We start from the raw sequence: 19,290 nt of genomic DNA on the forward strand, positions 1-19,290 counted from the left end.
TTGGAATCCTTCAGAATAAGAGTCCCATCCTGTATACTTTGTAAATGAATAATTAGGGCGAAAATGTGTACCGTTATCGATAGACCTGTAGTTATCATACAAATAATAATTTTAAGTATTTCTACAAGGTATGTGATTCATTTGTTTATTTTTCCAAGCATAAATGGTCAACAATGTTTTTTGTGTATATACTTCTATAATTTATTGGACTCTACACAATTTCCTGTACATTGTATTGCAGTAAAAATGGGGTCCATTCTACTCAGGAGCACTTCTAGATTCCAAATCCAGAGTTTACACCCCAAGGAGAGACTCTGCTCATTTTGTGGCCTTAAAGAGTGGCCAGTTGTTTTTTCTTATTATTCATACCCCTTGACTTATTAAAAATTTGTGTTGTGTTACAGAAATATCTCATTTATATAAGTATTCACATCCGTTTGCTATGATGACACTCCAAATTGACCTCAGGTGCATCCAATTCTCTTTGGTCATCCTTGAGATGTCACTACAACTTGATTTAGAAAGAAACACCTATCTATATAAGGTCTCACAGTTGACAGTGCATGTCTGAGCAGGAACTATACCATGAAGTCAAAATAACTGTATGTAGATCTCTTAGATAGAATTGTGAGGAGGCTTATATCTGCGGAAAGGTATAAAACTATTTATAGAGTGTTGAACGTTTCCAAGAGCACAGTGTTCTCCAGGAACCCACTGACCACTCTGACAGAACTACAGAGTTCCTTGGCTGAGATTGTAGAACCTGCCAGAAGGACACCAGTCTCTACAACACTTGTCAGGGGTGTGTACGGGAGGCGAAGTCAGGTGCAGGAAAGCAGAGTGTAATAAACAGGCGCACTTTAATTCCGGTCCAAAAATGACAGCACATAAGAACAATAACGTGACAAAAACACAGAACATAGCAAAAGTATAGCGCCTGACAAAATCCACATAACATTAAACAATTACACACAAAGACATGGTATGGAACAGAGGACTAAATACATGCAGTAATTATGGAATGAAAACGTGCTTCTACACCTGCATTACTAGCTGTTTGGGGTTTTAGGCTGGGTTTCTGTACAGCACTTTGAGATATTAGCTGATGTACGAAGGACTATATAAAATAAACTTGATTGATTGAAACTTGATTGAAAACCAGGTGTGTAATGTAACAAGACAAAACAAATGGATATATGAGAAATGGAGCGGCGATGGCTAGAAAGCCGGTGACGTCAATCGCCGAACGCCGCCCGAACAAGGAGAGGAGCCGACTTCGGTGGAAGTCGTGATAGCACTTCACTAATCTGGGCTTTATGGGAGTGTGGTCAGACTGAAGCCACTCCTGAGAAAAAGGCACATGATAGCACGCCTAGAGTTTCAGTGCAAACAACCTGACTGGGGCAAAGATTTACATTCTAACAAGACAATAACCCAAAGCATACAGCCAAAGCAACGCTAGAATGGCTTCAGAACAAGTATGTGAAATTCCTTGAGTGGCCCAGCCAAATCCCATTAAAAAATCTGTGGAAAGACTTGAAGATTGCTGTTCACTGCGCTCCCATCTAATTTAACAGAGCTTGATAAAATCTGCAAGGAAGAAAGGGAGAAAATCCCTAAATCCAGATGTGCAAAGCTGATACAGACGACTCAAAGCTGTAATTTCCGCCAAAGGTGCTTCTACAAAGTATTGACTCAGGTGTGAATACTTATATACAGATATTTCTGTATTTCATTTTCAATAAATGATCAAACGTTTCAAAAAACATATTTTCACTTTGTCATTATGGAGTATTGTGTGTAGATGGGTGAAAAAAATAAATGTTTAATCCATTTTAAATTCAGGCTGTAACACAACAAAATGTGGAATAAGTCACTCTACATATTGTGTTGTACATAATTGCCTGTACTTTGTGGCGCCATAAAATGGGGCTATTCTACTCAGGAGCACTTCTTGTTTTCAAATCCACAGAGTTTACACCCCGAGGAGTGTCACTAGTCATTTTCAATATGAAAAACGTACTGCATTTAAGCTGATTGGCCACTCTTTTTAAGGGCCTCAAAATGAGCAGTGACACTCCTTGGGGTGTAAACTGTGGATTTGGAAACTAAAAGTGCTCGAGTAGAATGGATCCGCCCTTTTACTGTGACACAGCATACAGGCAAATATGTATGTCCAACATGAAAAACGTACTGCATTTAATCTGATTGGTCACTCTTTAACGGCTGAAAATGTATCAGCGACGCTGCTGGGTGTGTAAATTCTGTGGATGCATTGCATCTTTTGGATTTGCTCCTGAGTAGAATGGACCACCATTTTACTGTGACACAATGTACAGCAAATCCTGGCTATCCCGGCGTTGCTTCTGGTGAAGCTGGGGAACAATAGTATGTTAAGTGGGAGAAAGAAGGTGAAGAAAGGGGGTAGAAGAAAAAGGAGGAAGAAATTAGGAAAACATTTTTAAAAATGCTATTGAGGCTTCTTCATAATATGTGTTTATTATTCATTATGATAAGCTGAAAAACAATGAAAATTATGTTTTTACTATGTTTGAGGAAGGGGAAGAGTGGACCTGAAGGTCCTCAGTTTCTATCCTGACTTGGCCAGAAATAACATTTCTCAACAACCACTAAAGTGTCATTTTTCACATTGGTGAATTTCAGATCACCTGAGTTAATGGAACGATTATGGTAGCATAATCATAACATATAGAAGTTTTGTTTTAATGAGGTTAGTTTATTACTGTACTATACTCCCGTTACCTTGTTTATGCAATTAGTATCTTAAATTATCTTCCAATTATCTTCCCTTCCAACAGTTATCTGTTGCGGTTTCTTGTGGACTGCATATTACATGATATACAGTTAATTCGGAAAGTACTCATACCCCTTGACTTTTTCCACATTTTGTTACGTTACAGCCTAATTTTAAAATGAATTTAAAAAAAAATCCCCCTCATCACACACAATAACCCATAACGACAAAGCAAAAACAGGTTTTTAGAAATGTTTACCATTTTTTATTTATTTTAATAATATCAAATTTACGTAAGTATTCAGACCCTTTACTCAGTACTTTGTTGAAGCACTTTTGGCAGCGATTACAGCCTTGAGTCTTCTTGGGTATGATGCTTCAAGCTCGGCTGACCTGTATTTGGGGAGTTTCGCCCATTCTTTTCTGCAGATCCTCTCAAGCTCTGTCAGGTTGGATGGGGAACATCGCTGCACAGCTATTTTCAGGTCTCTCCAGAGATGTTAGATCAGGTTCAAGTCTAGGCTCTGGCTAGGCCACTCAAGGACATTCAGAGACTTGTCCTGAAGCCACTCCTGCATTGTCTTGGCTGTGTGCTTAGGGTCGTTGTCCTGTTGGAAGGTGAACCTTCGCCCCAGTCTGAGGCCCTGAGCGCTCTGGAGCAGGTTTTCATCAAGGATCTCTGTACTTTGCTCTGTTCATCTTTCCCTCGATCCTGACTAGTCTCCCAGTCCCTGCAGCTGAAAACATCCCACAGCATGATGCTACCACCACCATTCTTCGCCATAGGGATGGTGCCAGGTTTCCTCAAGATGTGATGCTTGGCATTCAGGCCAAAGAGTTCAGTCTTGGTTTCATCAGAACAGAGAATATTGTTTTTCATGGTCTGAGAGTCCTTTAGGTGCATTTTGGCAAACTCCAAGTGGAATGTCATGTGCCTTTTACTGAGGAGTGGCTTCCGTCTGGCCACTCTACCATAAATGCCTGATTGGTGGAGTGATGCAAGAATGGTGATGCAAGTCTTTCTGGAAGGTTCTCCCATCTCCACAGAGGAACTCTGGAGCTCTGTCAGAGTGACCATCGGATTCTTGGTCACCTCCCTGACCAAGGCCCTTCTTCTCTAGGAAGAAGACTTGGTGGTTCCAAACTTCTTTCATTTAAGGCCACTGTGTTTATGGGGACCTTCAATGCTGCAGATTTATTTTGGTGTCCTTCCCCAGATCTGTGCCTCGACACTATCGTGTCTCGGAGCTCTACGGACAATTCCTTCGACCTCATGGCTTGGTTTTTACTCTGAAATGCACTGTCAACTGTGGGACCTTATATAGACAGGTGTGTGTTTTTCCAAATCATGTCCAGTTCACTTTTGAGAACTGTGTTTTCTCGCTAATTGATTCTATTTTGGAACATTAGTGCTGCACTTATATTGTGAAGAAATAGCCTAATAGTTTATCAACATGTTAAGCTAAACGTTCTGATCTGTTGCATCAGACTCATTGCGTTTAAAAGGTGGTTGTATTAATTTGAGATCTATTGCATCCCACAACTTTCCCAGAGTATGTTTGTAATATTTATTTATTATTTATTTATTTATTTATTATTCACACAGAAGAACAAGTTGAACAATAGAATAGGTATACTTTTGTACTATAGGGGATAGTATACTGAACAAAAATATAAACGCAACAGTCAACAATTTCAAAGATTTTACTGAGTTACAGTTCATATAAGGAAATCAGTCAAATTAAATAAAATTATTAGGCCCTAGTCTATGGATTTCACATGACTGGGCAGGGGCGCATCCATGGGTGGGCCTGGGAGGGCATAGGCCCACCAACTGGGAAGCCAGGCCCAGCCAATCAGAATGAGTTTTTCCTCACAAAAGGGCTTTATTACAGACATAAATACTCCTCAGTGTCATCAGCTGTCCGGGTGGCTGGTCTCAGATAATCCCGCAGGTGAAGAAGCCGGATGTGGAGGTCCTGGCCTGGCGTGGTTACACGTGGTCTGCGGTTGTGAGGCCTGTTGGACATACTGCGAAATTTTCCAAAACAACGTTGGAGGCTGCATGTGATAGAGAAATTAAAATTAAAGGATCTGGAAACAGTTCTGGTGGACATTCCTGCAGTCAAGCATGCCAATTGCATGCTCCCTCAAAACTTAAGACATCTGTGGCATTGTGTTGTGTGACAGAATTGCACATTTTAGAGTGGCATTTTATTGTCCCAAGCACAAGATTCACCTATGTAATGATCATGCTGTTTAATCTGGCCGGCCAGAGCTACCTATTTGGTCCGCTGGCCAAACGGACATACAGTTGAAGTCGGAAGTTTGCATAAACCTTAGCCAAATACATTTAAACTAAGTTTTTCACAATTCCTGGTATTTAATCAGAGTAAAAATTCCCAGTTAGGATCCCCACTCCATTTTAAGAATGTGAAATGTCAGAATAATAGTAGAGAGAATGATTTATTTCAGCTTTTATTTCTTTCATCACATTCCCAATGGGCCAGAAGTTTACATACACTCAATTAGTATTTGGTAGCATTGCCTTTAAATTGTTTAACTTGGGTCAAACGTTTTGGGTAGCCTTCCACAAGTTCCCACAATAAGTTGGGTGAATTTTGTCCCATTCCTCCTGACAGAGCTGGTGTAACTGTGTCAGGTTTGTAGGCCTCGTTGCTCACTCACACTTTTTCAGTTCTGTCCACAAATCTTCTATGGGATTGAGGTCAGGGCTTTGTGATGGCCATTCCAATACCTTGACTTTGTTGTCCTTCAGCCAATTTGCCACAACTCTGGAAGTATGCTTGGGGTCATTGTCCATTTGGAAGACCCAAGCTTTAACTTCCTGACTGACATCTTGAGATGTTGCTTCAATATATCCATATAATATTCCTACCTCATGATGCACCCCCACAACATGATGCTGCCTCCCCGTGCTTCACGGTTGGGATGGTGTTCTTTGGCTTGCAAGCCTCCCCCTTTTTTTTCCAAACATAACGATGGTCAGTTCTATTTTTGTTTCATCAGACCAGAGGACATTTCTCCAAAAAGTACAATCTTTGTCCCCATGTGCAGTTGCAAACCGTAGTCTGGCTTTTACTATGGTGGTTTTGGAGCAGTGGCTTCTTCCTTGCTGAGCGGCCTTTCAGGTTATGTCGATATAGGACCTGCTTTACTGTGGATATAGATACCTTTGTACCTGTTTCCTCCAGCATCTTCACAAGGTCCTTTGCTGTTGTTCTGGGATTGATTTGCACTTTTCGCACCAAAGTACGTTCATCTCTAGGAAACAGAACGCGTTTCCTTCCTGATCGGTATGACGGCTGCGTGGTCCCATGGTGTTTATACTTGTGTACTATTGTTTGTACAGATGAACGTGGTACCTTCAGGCATTTGTAAATTGCTCCCAAGGATGAATCAGACTTGTCTACAATTTTTTTTCTGAGGACTTGGCTGATTTATTTTGATTTTCCCATGATGCCAAGCAAGAGGCACTGAGTTTGAAGGTAGGCCTTGAAATACATCCACAGGTACACCTCCAATTGACTCAAATGAAGATAATTAGCTTATCAGAAGCTTCTAAAGCCATTTAATCATTTTCTGGAATTTTCCAAGCTGTTTAAAGGCACAGTCAACTTCTGACCCACTGGAATTGTGATACAGTGAATAATAAGTGAAATAATCTGTCTGTAAACAATTGTTGGAAAAATGACTTGTGTCATGCACAAAGTAGATGTCCTAATCGACTTGCCAAAACTATAGTTTGTTAACAAGACAATTGTGGAGTGGTTGAAAAACGAGTTTTAATGACTCCAACATAAGTGTATGTAAACTTCCGACTTCAACTGTAGCTATCTGGCCGGTCGGACCTAGTTATCTAGCTGGGCGGACGGACCTACAGTAGATATCTGGCAGATGTAGTGATCATAATATAACAGCCATATCTAGAAACACCGATGTTCCAAAGACTGGACCTAAAATTGTGTATAAACGATCATACAGGAGGTTTTGCAATGATTCCTATGAAAAATATTTGGTGGTCTGATGTGTGTTATGAGGAACAGCCGGACGGTGCACTTATGAAACTGCTTCTTCCAGTTACTGATAAGCATGTGCCCATCAAGAATCTGACTGTTAGAACTGCCAAATCTCAATGGATAGATGATGAATTGAAAAACTGTATGGCTGAGAGAGGAAGCAAAGAGAATAGCAAATACTGGAAGTCTGACAACACAGCACACTGGCAAACATACAGTAAATTGAGAAATCACGTAACTAAACAAAAGTAAGATAATATACTATGGAACACAGATAAATTATATAAAGAATGATAGTAAAAAGCTCTGGAGTACTTGGGATAAAATTCTGGGCAAAAAGGCTAAATATTCTTCATTGAGGCAGATGGCTTGTTCATAAGAAAACCCTTTGATATTGCCAACCACTTTAATAATTCTTTGTTGACAAGATTAGCAAACGTAGTTATGACATGCAAACAACAAATGCTGAGCCTTCATATTCATGCATAATGGACCAAATAATGAAAGACAAGCATTGTAGTTTTGAGTTCCACAAGGTGGGTGTGGAAGAGGTGAAAAAATTGTTGCCATCTATCTATAAGGATAAACCACCTGGTACCAACAACCTGGATGGTAAATTGCAGAGGTTGGTAGCGGAATACATTGTGAGTCCAGCTTGCCACATCTTCAATTTAAGCCTAGAAGGCAGTGTGTGCCCTTAGACGTGGAGGGAAGCAAAGGTCATTCAGCTACCCAACAATAGCAGAGCACCCTTTAATGGTTCAAACAGCGGAGCAATCAGCCTGTTACAAGTGCTTAACAAACTTTTGGAAAAAATTGTGTTTGATCATATACAGAAAACAAATTAACAACAGGCTTTCAGCGTGCTTATAGGGAAGTGCACTCAACATGCTCGGCACTGTCACAAATGACTGATGATTGGCTGAAAGAAATTGATAGCTGATTGTGGGAGCTGTTTTGTTAGACTTCAGTGCAGCTTTTGATGTTATTGATCATAACCTATTGCTGAAAAAACTCAGGTGTTATGGATTTGCATCCTTTGCCTTATTATGGATTGAGAGTTACCTATCTATTAGAACACAAAGGGTTTTCTTTAATGAAAGCCTCTCTCATGCAAATTCAGTTGAGTGTGGTTTACCGCAGGGCAGCTGGCTAGGACCATGATTGTTTTCTGTTTTTACGAATTACTTTCCACTGACCTTGAATAAAGCCTATGTGTCTATGTATGCTGACGACTCAGCAATATACAGTTGTGGCTAAAAGTTGAGAATGACACAAATATTAATTTGCACAAAGTCTGCTGCCTCAGTTTATATGATGGCAATTTGCATATACTCCAGAATATTATGAAGAGTGATCAGATGAATTGCAATTCATTGCAAAGTCCCTCTGCCATGCAAATGAACTGAATCCCCCAAAAACATTTCCACTGCATTTCAGCCCTGCCACAAAAGGACCAGCTGACATCATGTCAGTGATTCTCTCGTTAACACAGGTGTGAGTGTTGACGAGGACAAGGCTGGAGATCACTCCGTCATGCTGATTGAGTTCAAATAACAGACTGGAAGCTTCAAAAGGAGGGTGGTGCTTGGAATCATTGTTCTTCCTCTGTTAACTACGATTACCTGCAAGGAAACACGTGCCGTCATCATTGCTTTGCACAAAAAGGGCTTCACAGGCAAGGATATTGCTGCCAGTAAGATTGCACCTAAATCAACCATTTAACAGATCATCAAGAACTTCAAGGAGAGCGGTTCAATTGTTGTGAAGAAGGCTTCAGGGCGCCCAAGAAAGTCCAGCAAGCTCCAGGACCGTCTCCTAAAGTTGATTCAGCTGCGGGATCGAGGCACCAAAAGTACAGAGCTTGCTCAGAAATGGCAGCAGGCAGGTGTGAGTGCATCTGCACACACAGTGAGGCGAAGACTTTTGGAGGATGGCCTGGTGTCAAGAAGGGCAGCAAAGAAGCCACTTCTCTCCAGGAAAAACATCAGGGACAGACTGATATTCTGCAAAAGGTACAGGGATTGGACTGCTGAGGACTGGGGTAAAGTCATTTTCTCAGATGAATCCCCTTTCCGATTGTTTGGGGCATCCGGAAAAAAGCTTGTCCGGAGAAGACAAGGTGAGCGCTACCATCAGTCCTGTGTCATGCCAACAGTAAAGCATATTGAGACCATTCATGTGTAGGGTTGCTTCTCAGCCAAGGGAGTGGGCTCACTCACAATTTTGCCTAAGAACACAGCCATGAATAAAGAATGGTACCAACACATCCTCTGAGATCAACTTCTCCCAACCATCCAGGAACAGTTTGGTGACGAACAATGCCTTTTCCAGCATGATGGCACACCTTTCCATAAGGCAAAAGTGATAACTAAGTGGCTTGGGGAACAAAACATAGATATTTTGGGTCCATGGCCAGGAAACTCCCCAGATCTTAATCCCATTGAGAAAAACCTAATTTAGATTCATTATTGAATAATGAGGCTATTGAGCAAGTTGAAGAGACTAAACTGCCGTCATGGTCAAAACATATAGACTGGTTGCTAAAATGGTTAGAGGTCTGTCCGTGATAAAATGTTGCTCTGCCTTCTCGACATCTCAATCGACCAGACAGGTCCTACAGGACCTAGTTTTGTCGCACCTGGACTACTGCACAGCTGTGTGCCACCCCAGGTAACTCAAGCTAGCGGTAAAACCAGTAAAGAAATACAAGATAAAAGATCATCTTACTGCACAAATGGGACTGTGAAGATATATTGTATTGTAATTTGCACTGTACTATATATTAGACCTAGATATTGTGTATGTACTGATATATAGGCTATATGTGGCATTTTGAATGTATGTATTTAAGTCATTGGCTGGCAAACCTACCTATCTGACCTAGCTATGCTCTCTGCTGTCTCCTGAAGCCCACGATCAGCTCCTTCATTTTGTTGACATTGATGTTATTTTCCTGGCATCACTCCACCAGGGCCCTCATCTCCTCCCTGTAGGCTGTCCCATTGTTGTTGGTAATCAGGCTTACCACTGTTGTCATCTGCAAACTTGATGATTGAGTTAGAGGCATGCGTGGCCACGCAGTCATGGGTGAACAGGGAATACAGCAGGGGGCTGACCACACACCCTTGTGGGACCCCCGTGGATCAGCATAGCGGAGGTGTTGTTGCCTACCTTCACCACCTGAGGTCGGCCCGTCAGGAAGTCCGGGACCCAGTTGCACAAGGCGGGATTCTGACACAGGGCCAATAGCGGTGCATGGTTAAAATCACTAGGGAAGCCAAGCCAGAAAAAACACCATGATATATAGGCCTAAGGCCAAGACAATAAGACACAGTTGCAGAATAAATTCAACCACACCTTTGTTTCATTACAAAACCGGAGAGCAACAGCTGTCCGGGGAAGTCCACAAAACATATTGCATGTAACAAACAGTAACATGACCTACCACATGGTCAAGCAAGTTAAAGTTTCCAACATTTTCAGACTACTAAACAAATATTGATTTAGAACCATGGATTGTTACTGTAAGTCGTAAAGAAAACAGGCGCTGCCTCCAGTTTTGTAGCACAATTTCAACATAATCTAATCACCTATGCTTAGTCTTATACAATGACAATTCAAAAATATCCAAAGCTAATCTAAATATGGTATGGCTGTCCATGGTACTGATGTGTGTGTGTGTGTGTGTGTGTGTGTGTGTGTGTGTGTGTGTGTGTGTGTGTGTGTGTGTGTGCAATTAGAAAAAACATGTTGACTCACTACTTGTAGAGAAAGGCCAATGCCATCCTACTCTTTCATGTTGCCTAAACGGTCTATGACCCTGTCATACACACTTTTCATTTTCATTTTCCTAGGCTACCTTGCTAAAATGCTTGCTCACTAGCCTAACTTCCTTTCATGGGCAACGATGTGCCAGCTAGTTAACATTAGCCGTTACTACATCGAACTTCCATCTTCTCAGGCCAGGGGCACAACGTATGAATTTATGGCTGGATCAGAATCGTCGTCATAAACATTGGCCAGCATGGAGAATGGAGTAAAACCACAAGTCCAAATCCCTATCTCCATCCATGGCAAATTTAGGAAAGGGACGATTTTAGCTAACTAGGTAGCCACCGGAGGACAACGACACAACAATTCAAGTTCTGTCAATGACATTTGGCTTCTAACGTGATGTGATTGGTGTAAAGCCAAATGCAAACTGGCTTCCCTTGAAGACTTTTTTGGATGTGCCAGAACCTTTCACAACTGAGCTCACTCGGTTTAGCTCAACGCTGATGGGCTATTATTCTATAAATTATCAAGAGAGGCCAAATGCTCACGGGCTTTCCTTGCATTCAATGCTACGGGTGGCAACAATGTCATACTCTTTTTGACCAGACAGCACAGATGGACTACACACAGACACCGAGGGGCGCTGTTTAGTTTGCTTGGATGCTTTCTCCGGTGAGATACCATGCAGCTCTTGCGAATTGAAAGAATTGTATTTAACACAGAGCGACAAAATTTCCTTTTTTTTTCTTGATCATTTTTTGGGTGAAGCCTGGCTTCCCTTGGCATCTATGAATACACACCACTGCCCAGGGCCCCAAGCTTAGTGTTGAGGTTTGGAGGGCACTATGGTGTTGACGGCTGAGCTTTAGTCGATGAACAGCATTCTTACATAGGTATTCCTCTTGTCAAGATGGGATAGGGCAGTGTGCAGTGCAATGGCGATTGCGTCATCATGTATATCACTTGCTTACATTGTCATTGTTTCCTGTCAGTATCAGCAGTTGAAGTTTCTGTTTGAAATGGTCCCGTGTGGCTCAGTTGGTAGAGCATGGCGCTTGCAACGCCAGGGTTGTGGGTTCAATTCCCACGGGGGGACCAGGGTTCAATACCCACGGGGGGACCAGGATGAATATGTATGAACTTTCCAATTTGTAAGTCGCTCTGGATAAGAGCGTCTGCTAAATGATGTAAATGTAAATGGGAAGGCATGGGCACAGCTGTTCCACAGTAATACTGTTAGCAGACTAACATGGCTGGCTGGATAACCCAATTAGTGTTCTAGCAGTAGAATGACATTCTAACCAAAATTAGATTCAGGTCAAAAACAATTAACCAAGGCTATGAAAAAATGTGATTTCTTACCATCACAATCAACCCACTAAGATTTGAGTCATTTATTTGAGCTATGTACAGGTAATGCTGAATTTCACAATGAACAAAAAAATAAATAAAATCACATTTCACCAATCAATCCTCTTATGAGGTCACTAATTATTACCTCTTTCTCTCTTCCATTCACATACACTTCTTTTTTAAAATGTTCATTTATCTTCGAAAGATATATAGTTGCTGTAGCTGTGCTGTCGTTGCGATTTGCAGTTGATATAATTATTTGAAGACATTATCCTTTATGTTTTTGGTGTGTCTCTAGATCTAGTGGGTGGAGTCTTCGGGCAGGAGAAGGGGTTTATGGTTATATAATATAACACTAACCTGTCTGGACCATCCCCTCGGCACACACACCTTTTCCCTACTGTTTCCCCTTGTACCCCCCAGCATCCTCCACAGCCTAGTATGATAGATACAGGTGGGCACCCACAGTCCTATGGGTCTCTATGGTCTCCCAACCACACATGATCTGGAAGTGGGGTCTAGATGATTGGAGAGTTCATATCCCTATGATTGACAAAACAAACTATTTGAATGAATGACTCTTCTTTCTCTATCCACCTTCCCTGACTCATAATGTGATTATTTTATATTTTTCCCTTATTCCTGCCCGAATCCTTCTGTCTCCTCGATGGCAAACATAAGTTTCTCTTTCAGTTGCTCCAGGCTCCTGTAGGGTGGCAGGTCCAGACGATTGAAGCTGTGTGAGTGTTCGAGATGAAAAGAAAATTGACAGTGAGGGATACATTTGTGGTTAGCAGGGGTACATTCATAGAGACAAAAGTAATGGACATGGTCATGGGAACGATAAATCAACTTTGGCAGAGGAATTTAGGAAAATGTCAGTCTCACCAGGTGTGACTTCTTGGAAGCCAAGTCTCCTTCCCCACCTTGTCTATACAGAATTTTTGTGGTCCATTACTCCCTAAGGGGAAGAGAGACCATGTTAGATTCTTCGGCAGGGAATTACATTTCTGTCAAAACACATTTGACAGTAAAGGTGGTTATTGTATTAAGATAGTTATTTTCCAATTGTACACAACATCCAAACCAAAATTTGACTTCAGCTTTATTTCAACCCCTCTGAAAGACACACATATTTATACATGTTAGGGAGGTTGGGGCTGCCACACTGAGTGCCCGTGGAGCAGTTGTTGTGGGCGGTTATGTGCCTTGCTCAAGGGCACAACGACAGGCAATGGAGAATTCAATAAATACATTTTTTATTTGAAAATAAAATAATTCTGCATTTTGACATGTCCCTCCGTGCAACCCATGGTTCCAGGAAGATTTTAACCCACTTAACCCCAAAATGTCTCCAATTTTTCACCATCATTGTAAAGCTTCAGTTATTTTGTTGCTTTGACAAAGTCATTTCTGAAGATTGTTATTCATTTAATGTGATTAGTGATTCATTCAATGACAAAAATAACATGTCCCTCATTTTATGGTCAACCCTGTTACTTGATCTGAACACTCTTTTAAATAATGATGAAAAATATTTAAATCATTTTTTCAAAAGAAACATTGAACAACTGATTCTCTTTTTGACCATTTTCTGGTGTTTTGTGGTGGAAGACTGAGCAGGTCGAGCATAACACATCAACCCTGTTACCCATAGATAGACAGGCTCGAAATGTTTTAACTATATACTTGTTTTTGCATCCAATTGCCATTTCCTGTTGCACACAACCTACCATTCCCCCTGTCACAAGGGGATTCATGGCTGATTTAAGACAAAATTGTCAACACTGTTACTTTATTTGGCACTTAATATACACTTAGTAGAGTAATTATTTTCTTTAACCTCTTGAGAATGTTTTTTTTATTAAGTTGAACATGTGCTCTGTATGACAGAATGTTTAAATTAGGTGAAATCAAACAGTTTTTTCCCCACCAAGTTATACATCTGAAAAGGCACCGAATTGGTGGAACAACCCACCTATGAGTTCAGCAAACCCTCCGACTGGCAGACGGCATGTTCCTGTGACAAACTGGAGCAGGCGGATCCGCTTCTCATTGTCCATATCCTTTACCACCTGTATAACACACAGGTAAGACATGTCAAGGATGCACATAGTGAGATATAGACAGTCTCATATACACACAAGACGCTGTGAAGAGAGGCCACCATACCTGCCAGAACCAGTGTATCTGCTTGCTGTTCTTGGTATAGTGCCGATAGATGGTGTTCTTCTGCCAGTCACTGAGGTCTATCTCCTGCATTCCACATAGCATCAGCTGGAGGAAGGAATGAGCCCATACCATTAATCCACAGTCAAAGGGAGGGAATCTGCAACAAATTGTCCACTCTACCAACTTATAAGTCTTTGCAAAAGCTTCATAACCTATAACACCGCCCTAGCTAACCCAGCATGTTCTTGCAGACTCTTTACATACCTCCAGCTCTTTCTCATCAAAGTAGCGTAGCCACTCCAGAGGCACGACCTCATTGAAGCCATCCAAGAAGGCCTTGGTCTGGTCCTCCACACCACGCATGAACCGCCAGTCCGTCAGCAGACTGAGGAAACAGGGATGAGGTATAGCATTTTCTAAGCAACAAGAGAGGATATTAATTGAAACAAGTTGAGTGTCGACATGAAACAACATTAATGCTAGTCTGTGGAGTACCAATGTCTGATATTTATTTTATTTATTTATCCTTTATTTTACCAGGTAAGTTGACTGAGAACACGTTCTCATTTGCAGCAACGACCTGGGGAATAGTTACAGGGGACAGGAGGGGGATGAATGAGCCAAATTTAAACTGGGGATTATTAGGTGACCGTGATGGTTTGAGGGCCAGATTGGGAATTTAGCCAGGACACCGGGGTTAACACCCCTACTCTTACGATAAGTGCCATGAGATCTTTAATGACCTCAGAGAGTCAGGACACCCGTTTAACGTCCCATCCGAAAGACGGCACCCGACACAGGGCAGTGTCCCCAATCACTGCCCTGGGGCATTGGGATATTTTTTTTTTTTAGACCAGAGGAAAGAGTGCCTCCTACACCACTTCCATCAACATCTGGTCTCCCATCCAGGGACTGACCAGGACCAACCCTGCTTAACTTCAGAAGCAAGCCAGCAGTGGTATGCAGGGTGGTATGCTGCTGGCATACAGACGGGAGTCAAAGTAGTGACGGAGATGGCTTACCTGATGTACTCCTCCTTGTTCTCCGAGGTGACCAGCTCATTCTCTCCATCATCTTTCAGCTGGTGGGTGGACACCTTCCCTAGAATCTCCATATCCTGAGCAAAGTACAGCTCCACTCCACACTCCTCCAGACAGTTATCTCTGTAGACATAACACACAGACGCATCATACACATATTAAAGCTTTAAGCTACAGAATGTCAAACACTTCCATCTGGCTCTTCACATACACTGTTTGCCACAAGGGGCGACCATATTCAAACAGTCCCACACACACATAATGAAGGAGCGGTGTACTTACTTGACCCACATGATAGAGTTGTAGAACTCAGGGTCAATAGACTCCAAGTCTTTCAGAGTGGGTTTCTTGTTGAGCATACGCTTGTAGAATGGCAGAGTGAAGCCAGTATCGATGAACTTGCCATGGTACAGGGCCTAAAAGGGAGAGGGGAGGAGAGGTTGCAATAAGTACCATACCAAAACTAAAATATACCATAAGCATCATCCCTCCTATGGGCCAATACACATAGATACAGACACATATGGCTCACGTCAACACCATCATCCCATAGACCCACTCCAATAACGCATACTGCTCCAACAGATCCACAGATGACGCAACCTCTATTGCACTCCACACTGCCCTTACCCACCTGGACAAAAGGAACACCTACGTGAGAATGCTGTTCATTGACTACAGCTGAGAGTTGAACACCATAATGCCCTCAAAGCTCATCACTAAGCTAAGGAAGCTGAGACTGAACACCTCCCGCTGCGACTAGATCCTGGACTTACTGACAGGCAGCCACCAGGTGGTAAGGGTAGGCAGCAACAGATCTGCCACGCTGACCCTCAACACAGGGGCCCCTCAAGGGTGCGTGCTTAGTCCCCTCCTGTACTCCCTGTTCACGCACGACTGCACGGCCAAGCAGGACACCATCATTAAGTTTGCCGACAACACAACGGTGGTAGGCCTGATCGCTGACGATGAGACAGCCTATAGGGAGGAGGTCAAAGACCTGGCAGTGTGGTGCCAGAACAACGTCTCCCTCAACGTGATCAAGACAAAGATGATGATCGTGGACTACAGTAAAAGGAGGGGCGAGCACTCCACCATTCACATCGACGGGGCTGTAGTGGAGCAGCTCGAGAGCTTCAAGTTCCTTGGTATCCACATCACCAACAAACTATCATGGTCCAAACACACCAGGACGCCTATTCCCCTTCAGGAGACTGAAAATATTTGGCATGGGTCCTCAGATCCTCAAAAGGTTCTACAGCTGTATCATCGAGAGCATCCTGACTGGTTGCATCACCACCACCTGGTATGGTAACTGCTCGGCATCAGACCGCAAAGTGCTACAGAGGGTAGTGTATACGGCCCAGTATAGCCGTATACGTATATGCTTCCTGCCATCCAGAACCTCTGTACCAGGCGGTATCAAAGGAAGGCCCTAAAAATGGCCAAAGACTCCAGCCACCCTAGTCATAGACCGTTTTCTCTGCTACCGCACGGCAAGCGGTACCGGAGTGCCAAGTCTAGGTCCAAAAGGCTCCTTAACAGCTTCTACCCCCAAGCCATAAGACTGCTGAACAGTTAATAAAATGGCTACCTGGAATATTTGTTGTTGTTGCTGCTGCTGATGCTACTCTGTTAATTATTTATGCATTGTCACTTTACCCCTACCTACATGTACATATTACCTCAATTACTTTGACTAACCTGTACCCCAGCACATTTGACTCAGTACCGGTACCCTCTGTATATAACCTTGTTATTGGAATTTTAGTGCGTTAATTTTACTTTAGTTTATTTATTAAATATTTTTTAACTCTTATTTTTCTTAAAACTGCATTGCTGGTTAAGGGCTTGTAAGTAAGCATCTCATGACACGGTCTACACCGGTTGTATTTGGCACGTGACAAATAAAATTTGATTTGATATAGCCTAACCACAGTTAAGTGTTAACACACACACAACACTTAAAGAGTCAGTCACAAGTCTGTCTGTGTGGAAAAGACTGATTGATTCAGTTAGTACTGAAGCGGTGGCTTAGACCCAGACTGTATAATGTAATAGCACAGAGCCCCAGTGTATATCTGTCCAAAAACAACATAGACACCCTCCACTGTGTGACTCAGTCTGTTCAGTCTGCACCGTCAGTACTAGCATCATCATCTGCTCTGAGCAACAGGACATGAGGCAGGGAGGGAGAGACGGAAAAGTGGGAGAGAGGGGAAGTGGGGAGCAGGAGGAGATGGAGGGCAGTGAAAAAGAGGAGAAAAGGAGCCCAGAAAAGAGGGAGAAAAGACATGGGCTAGATGAGACAAGCATCTTTATAAGGGGTGTTGTGTGAAGTGTGCTAGCAGACTAAATATAGGTCATTATTGGCGGGTGTGGGCTGTGTGTGGCAGTGAGGTCATGCTCTGGAGGAGAGGAGGGGATTGAGAGGGGGGAGCTGTTGGTTTTGGGGCCTGTAGCTTCTGGATAGTGTCCCAGAGAGAGTTGGGTTTGGCAAGATGTGCGGTGGGGGAGGGGAGGTTTCTTAGTATAACAGACTTATTAACTTGGTTTAGGGACACACAGCTTTAGAAACGACTGACAGATGAAGAACACACCCCCACAGACACTCATACACTGTCATCACCGCTCCTGTTCCTAAAAAAACATTTTGTGCTACACATCCTCACCATATGTTCCTCAATTCTAATCATAACTATTGTTATAGTTGACTTCTGTTGTTGTTGCAGATCTGGGCAAAATTTGCCAATGAAGCATTGCTCACCATGGCGATGAATCGCCCTATGAAGCGGAAGTATGTGAGGTGGTCAGGGTTGATAGAGGAGGCGGGGTTGATCTGCAGACAGTAGTTGTTCTTCCCAGCGTACTCAAACAGACAGTACATGGGGTTCAACACCTCATGGGACAGCAGGAAGAACCACTCTCTGTATTGGAGAGAGAAAGGGCATTACACATCTATATCTAGAGACAGAACATTGTTTTCCCTCATGGAAAAGCAGGGTGTGTACAGGCTAACTACAACCCTTTAACCCTTCTGCCTATAAGTGAGGGCTACAAATTGTAAGTTTTTGCCATAGCTGTTCTTTGTATTGAGTCGTGCAGAATTTTATAAAACATCTCCTACAAAACCACACAACATTTGACACCAGCAGCAAACATGACACAATCAGTGACTTTGACAGCACAAAAAAGTTGCATGGTTGTTAAAATAGATGGTAAAATTTCAAAATACTTTGTCAAAATGGGGTCTGGTTTATGCACACACCTGCAACTAAAACAAGCAAAACAAAAATGTAAAATTCATAAATTATTCTACATATGGAGGTTATTCACAGTTCGGCAGTCAACAAAAACGTGTGCTCCTGAAGAACACGTCTTGATTTTCTTCTGGTCATGACATTTCCATTTAGCATCATACTAAGTGGTGTAAATGTAATGTTCATATAGCAACTCCATAACCAAACTCAGAAATGGCTTTCAAATGTCAATTTTCTGTCAGCAAAAAAATAAAAGAGAAGCTGCCACACTGGGAAATGGTCCAATCACTGAATTGTTGTTTAAAATCATTACATTTACACACTAAGCACATGGGCATACAGATATACATATACACAAAACACCATGAAGACAAGCAGTATAATGTGGAACATGAAATGCATGTAGAGAATGAAGCCCCGGCCACCAACAAGCCCCTGACCTTTGCCCCCACGGTCGGCCAGCCAGTCCCGGGGGTCGTACCGGGGCTGTGCAGACACCTCCAAACATCCCGTCCGTGGTTCTACCCTGTGGTAGAACAGCATGACGTAACCTACCATAGGGTAAAACCACTGGCGCGACACCAGAGACAGAGACACACGCAAACACAGACCACGTGGAGGAGGAGGAGGGGGAGGAACAAATCCCGGGATCCCACCGCTGACAACCAGAAGTGCGGACACACTGTCACCAGTCCCCAAACACCAAAACACACACAGACAACAAATAACAGTGCAAGAGACAGGGGCTGTGAGGGAGATGATGAACGATGGATGACGGACATTTAAGTAAGGAACACAGGGTAGACCAGGAAGACTAAGAGCTGAGGTAGTAGAAAGAAAGACAACTGTTATAAGAGGCAGCAGGCCAGACATGCAGGCAGGAAACGGTCATC

At 42.6% G+C, this 19,290-nt stretch overlaps 1 protein-coding gene across 2 annotated transcripts in view; it reads right to left on the bottom strand.

The window, feature by feature from the left end:
• Nucleotides 1-11,951: 11,951 nt before the first annotated feature.
• LOC129862592 (NEDD4-like E3 ubiquitin-protein ligase WWP2) overlaps nt 11,952-19,290 on the bottom strand; it is a 42,984-nt gene continuing 35,645 nt past the window's right edge. For both annotated transcript variants that reach the window (XM_055934389.1, XM_055934388.1), the window contains 8 exons: nt 17,905-18,064; nt 15,420-15,553; nt 15,120-15,260; nt 14,362-14,482; nt 14,098-14,202; nt 13,904-14,000; nt 12,814-12,886; nt 11,952-12,661 (listed from right to left, as the gene is read on the bottom strand). In XM_055934389.1, coding sequence (XP_055790364.1) covers nt 12,562-12,661; nt 12,814-12,886; nt 13,904-14,000; nt 14,098-14,202; nt 14,362-14,482; nt 15,120-15,260; nt 15,420-15,553; nt 17,905-18,064 — 931 coding nt within the window. In that variant the 3' untranslated portion in view covers nt 11,952-12,561. The remainder of the gene's footprint in view (nt 12,662-12,813; nt 12,887-13,903; nt 14,001-14,097; nt 14,203-14,361; nt 14,483-15,119; nt 15,261-15,419; nt 15,554-17,904; nt 18,065-19,290) is intronic.

The sequence above is a fragment of the Salvelinus fontinalis genome, chromosome 9 (assembly GCF_029448725.1).
Source record: "Salvelinus fontinalis isolate EN_2023a chromosome 9, ASM2944872v1, whole genome shotgun sequence".
Lineage (NCBI taxonomy): Eukaryota > Metazoa > Chordata > Actinopteri > Salmoniformes > Salmonidae > Salvelinus > Salvelinus fontinalis.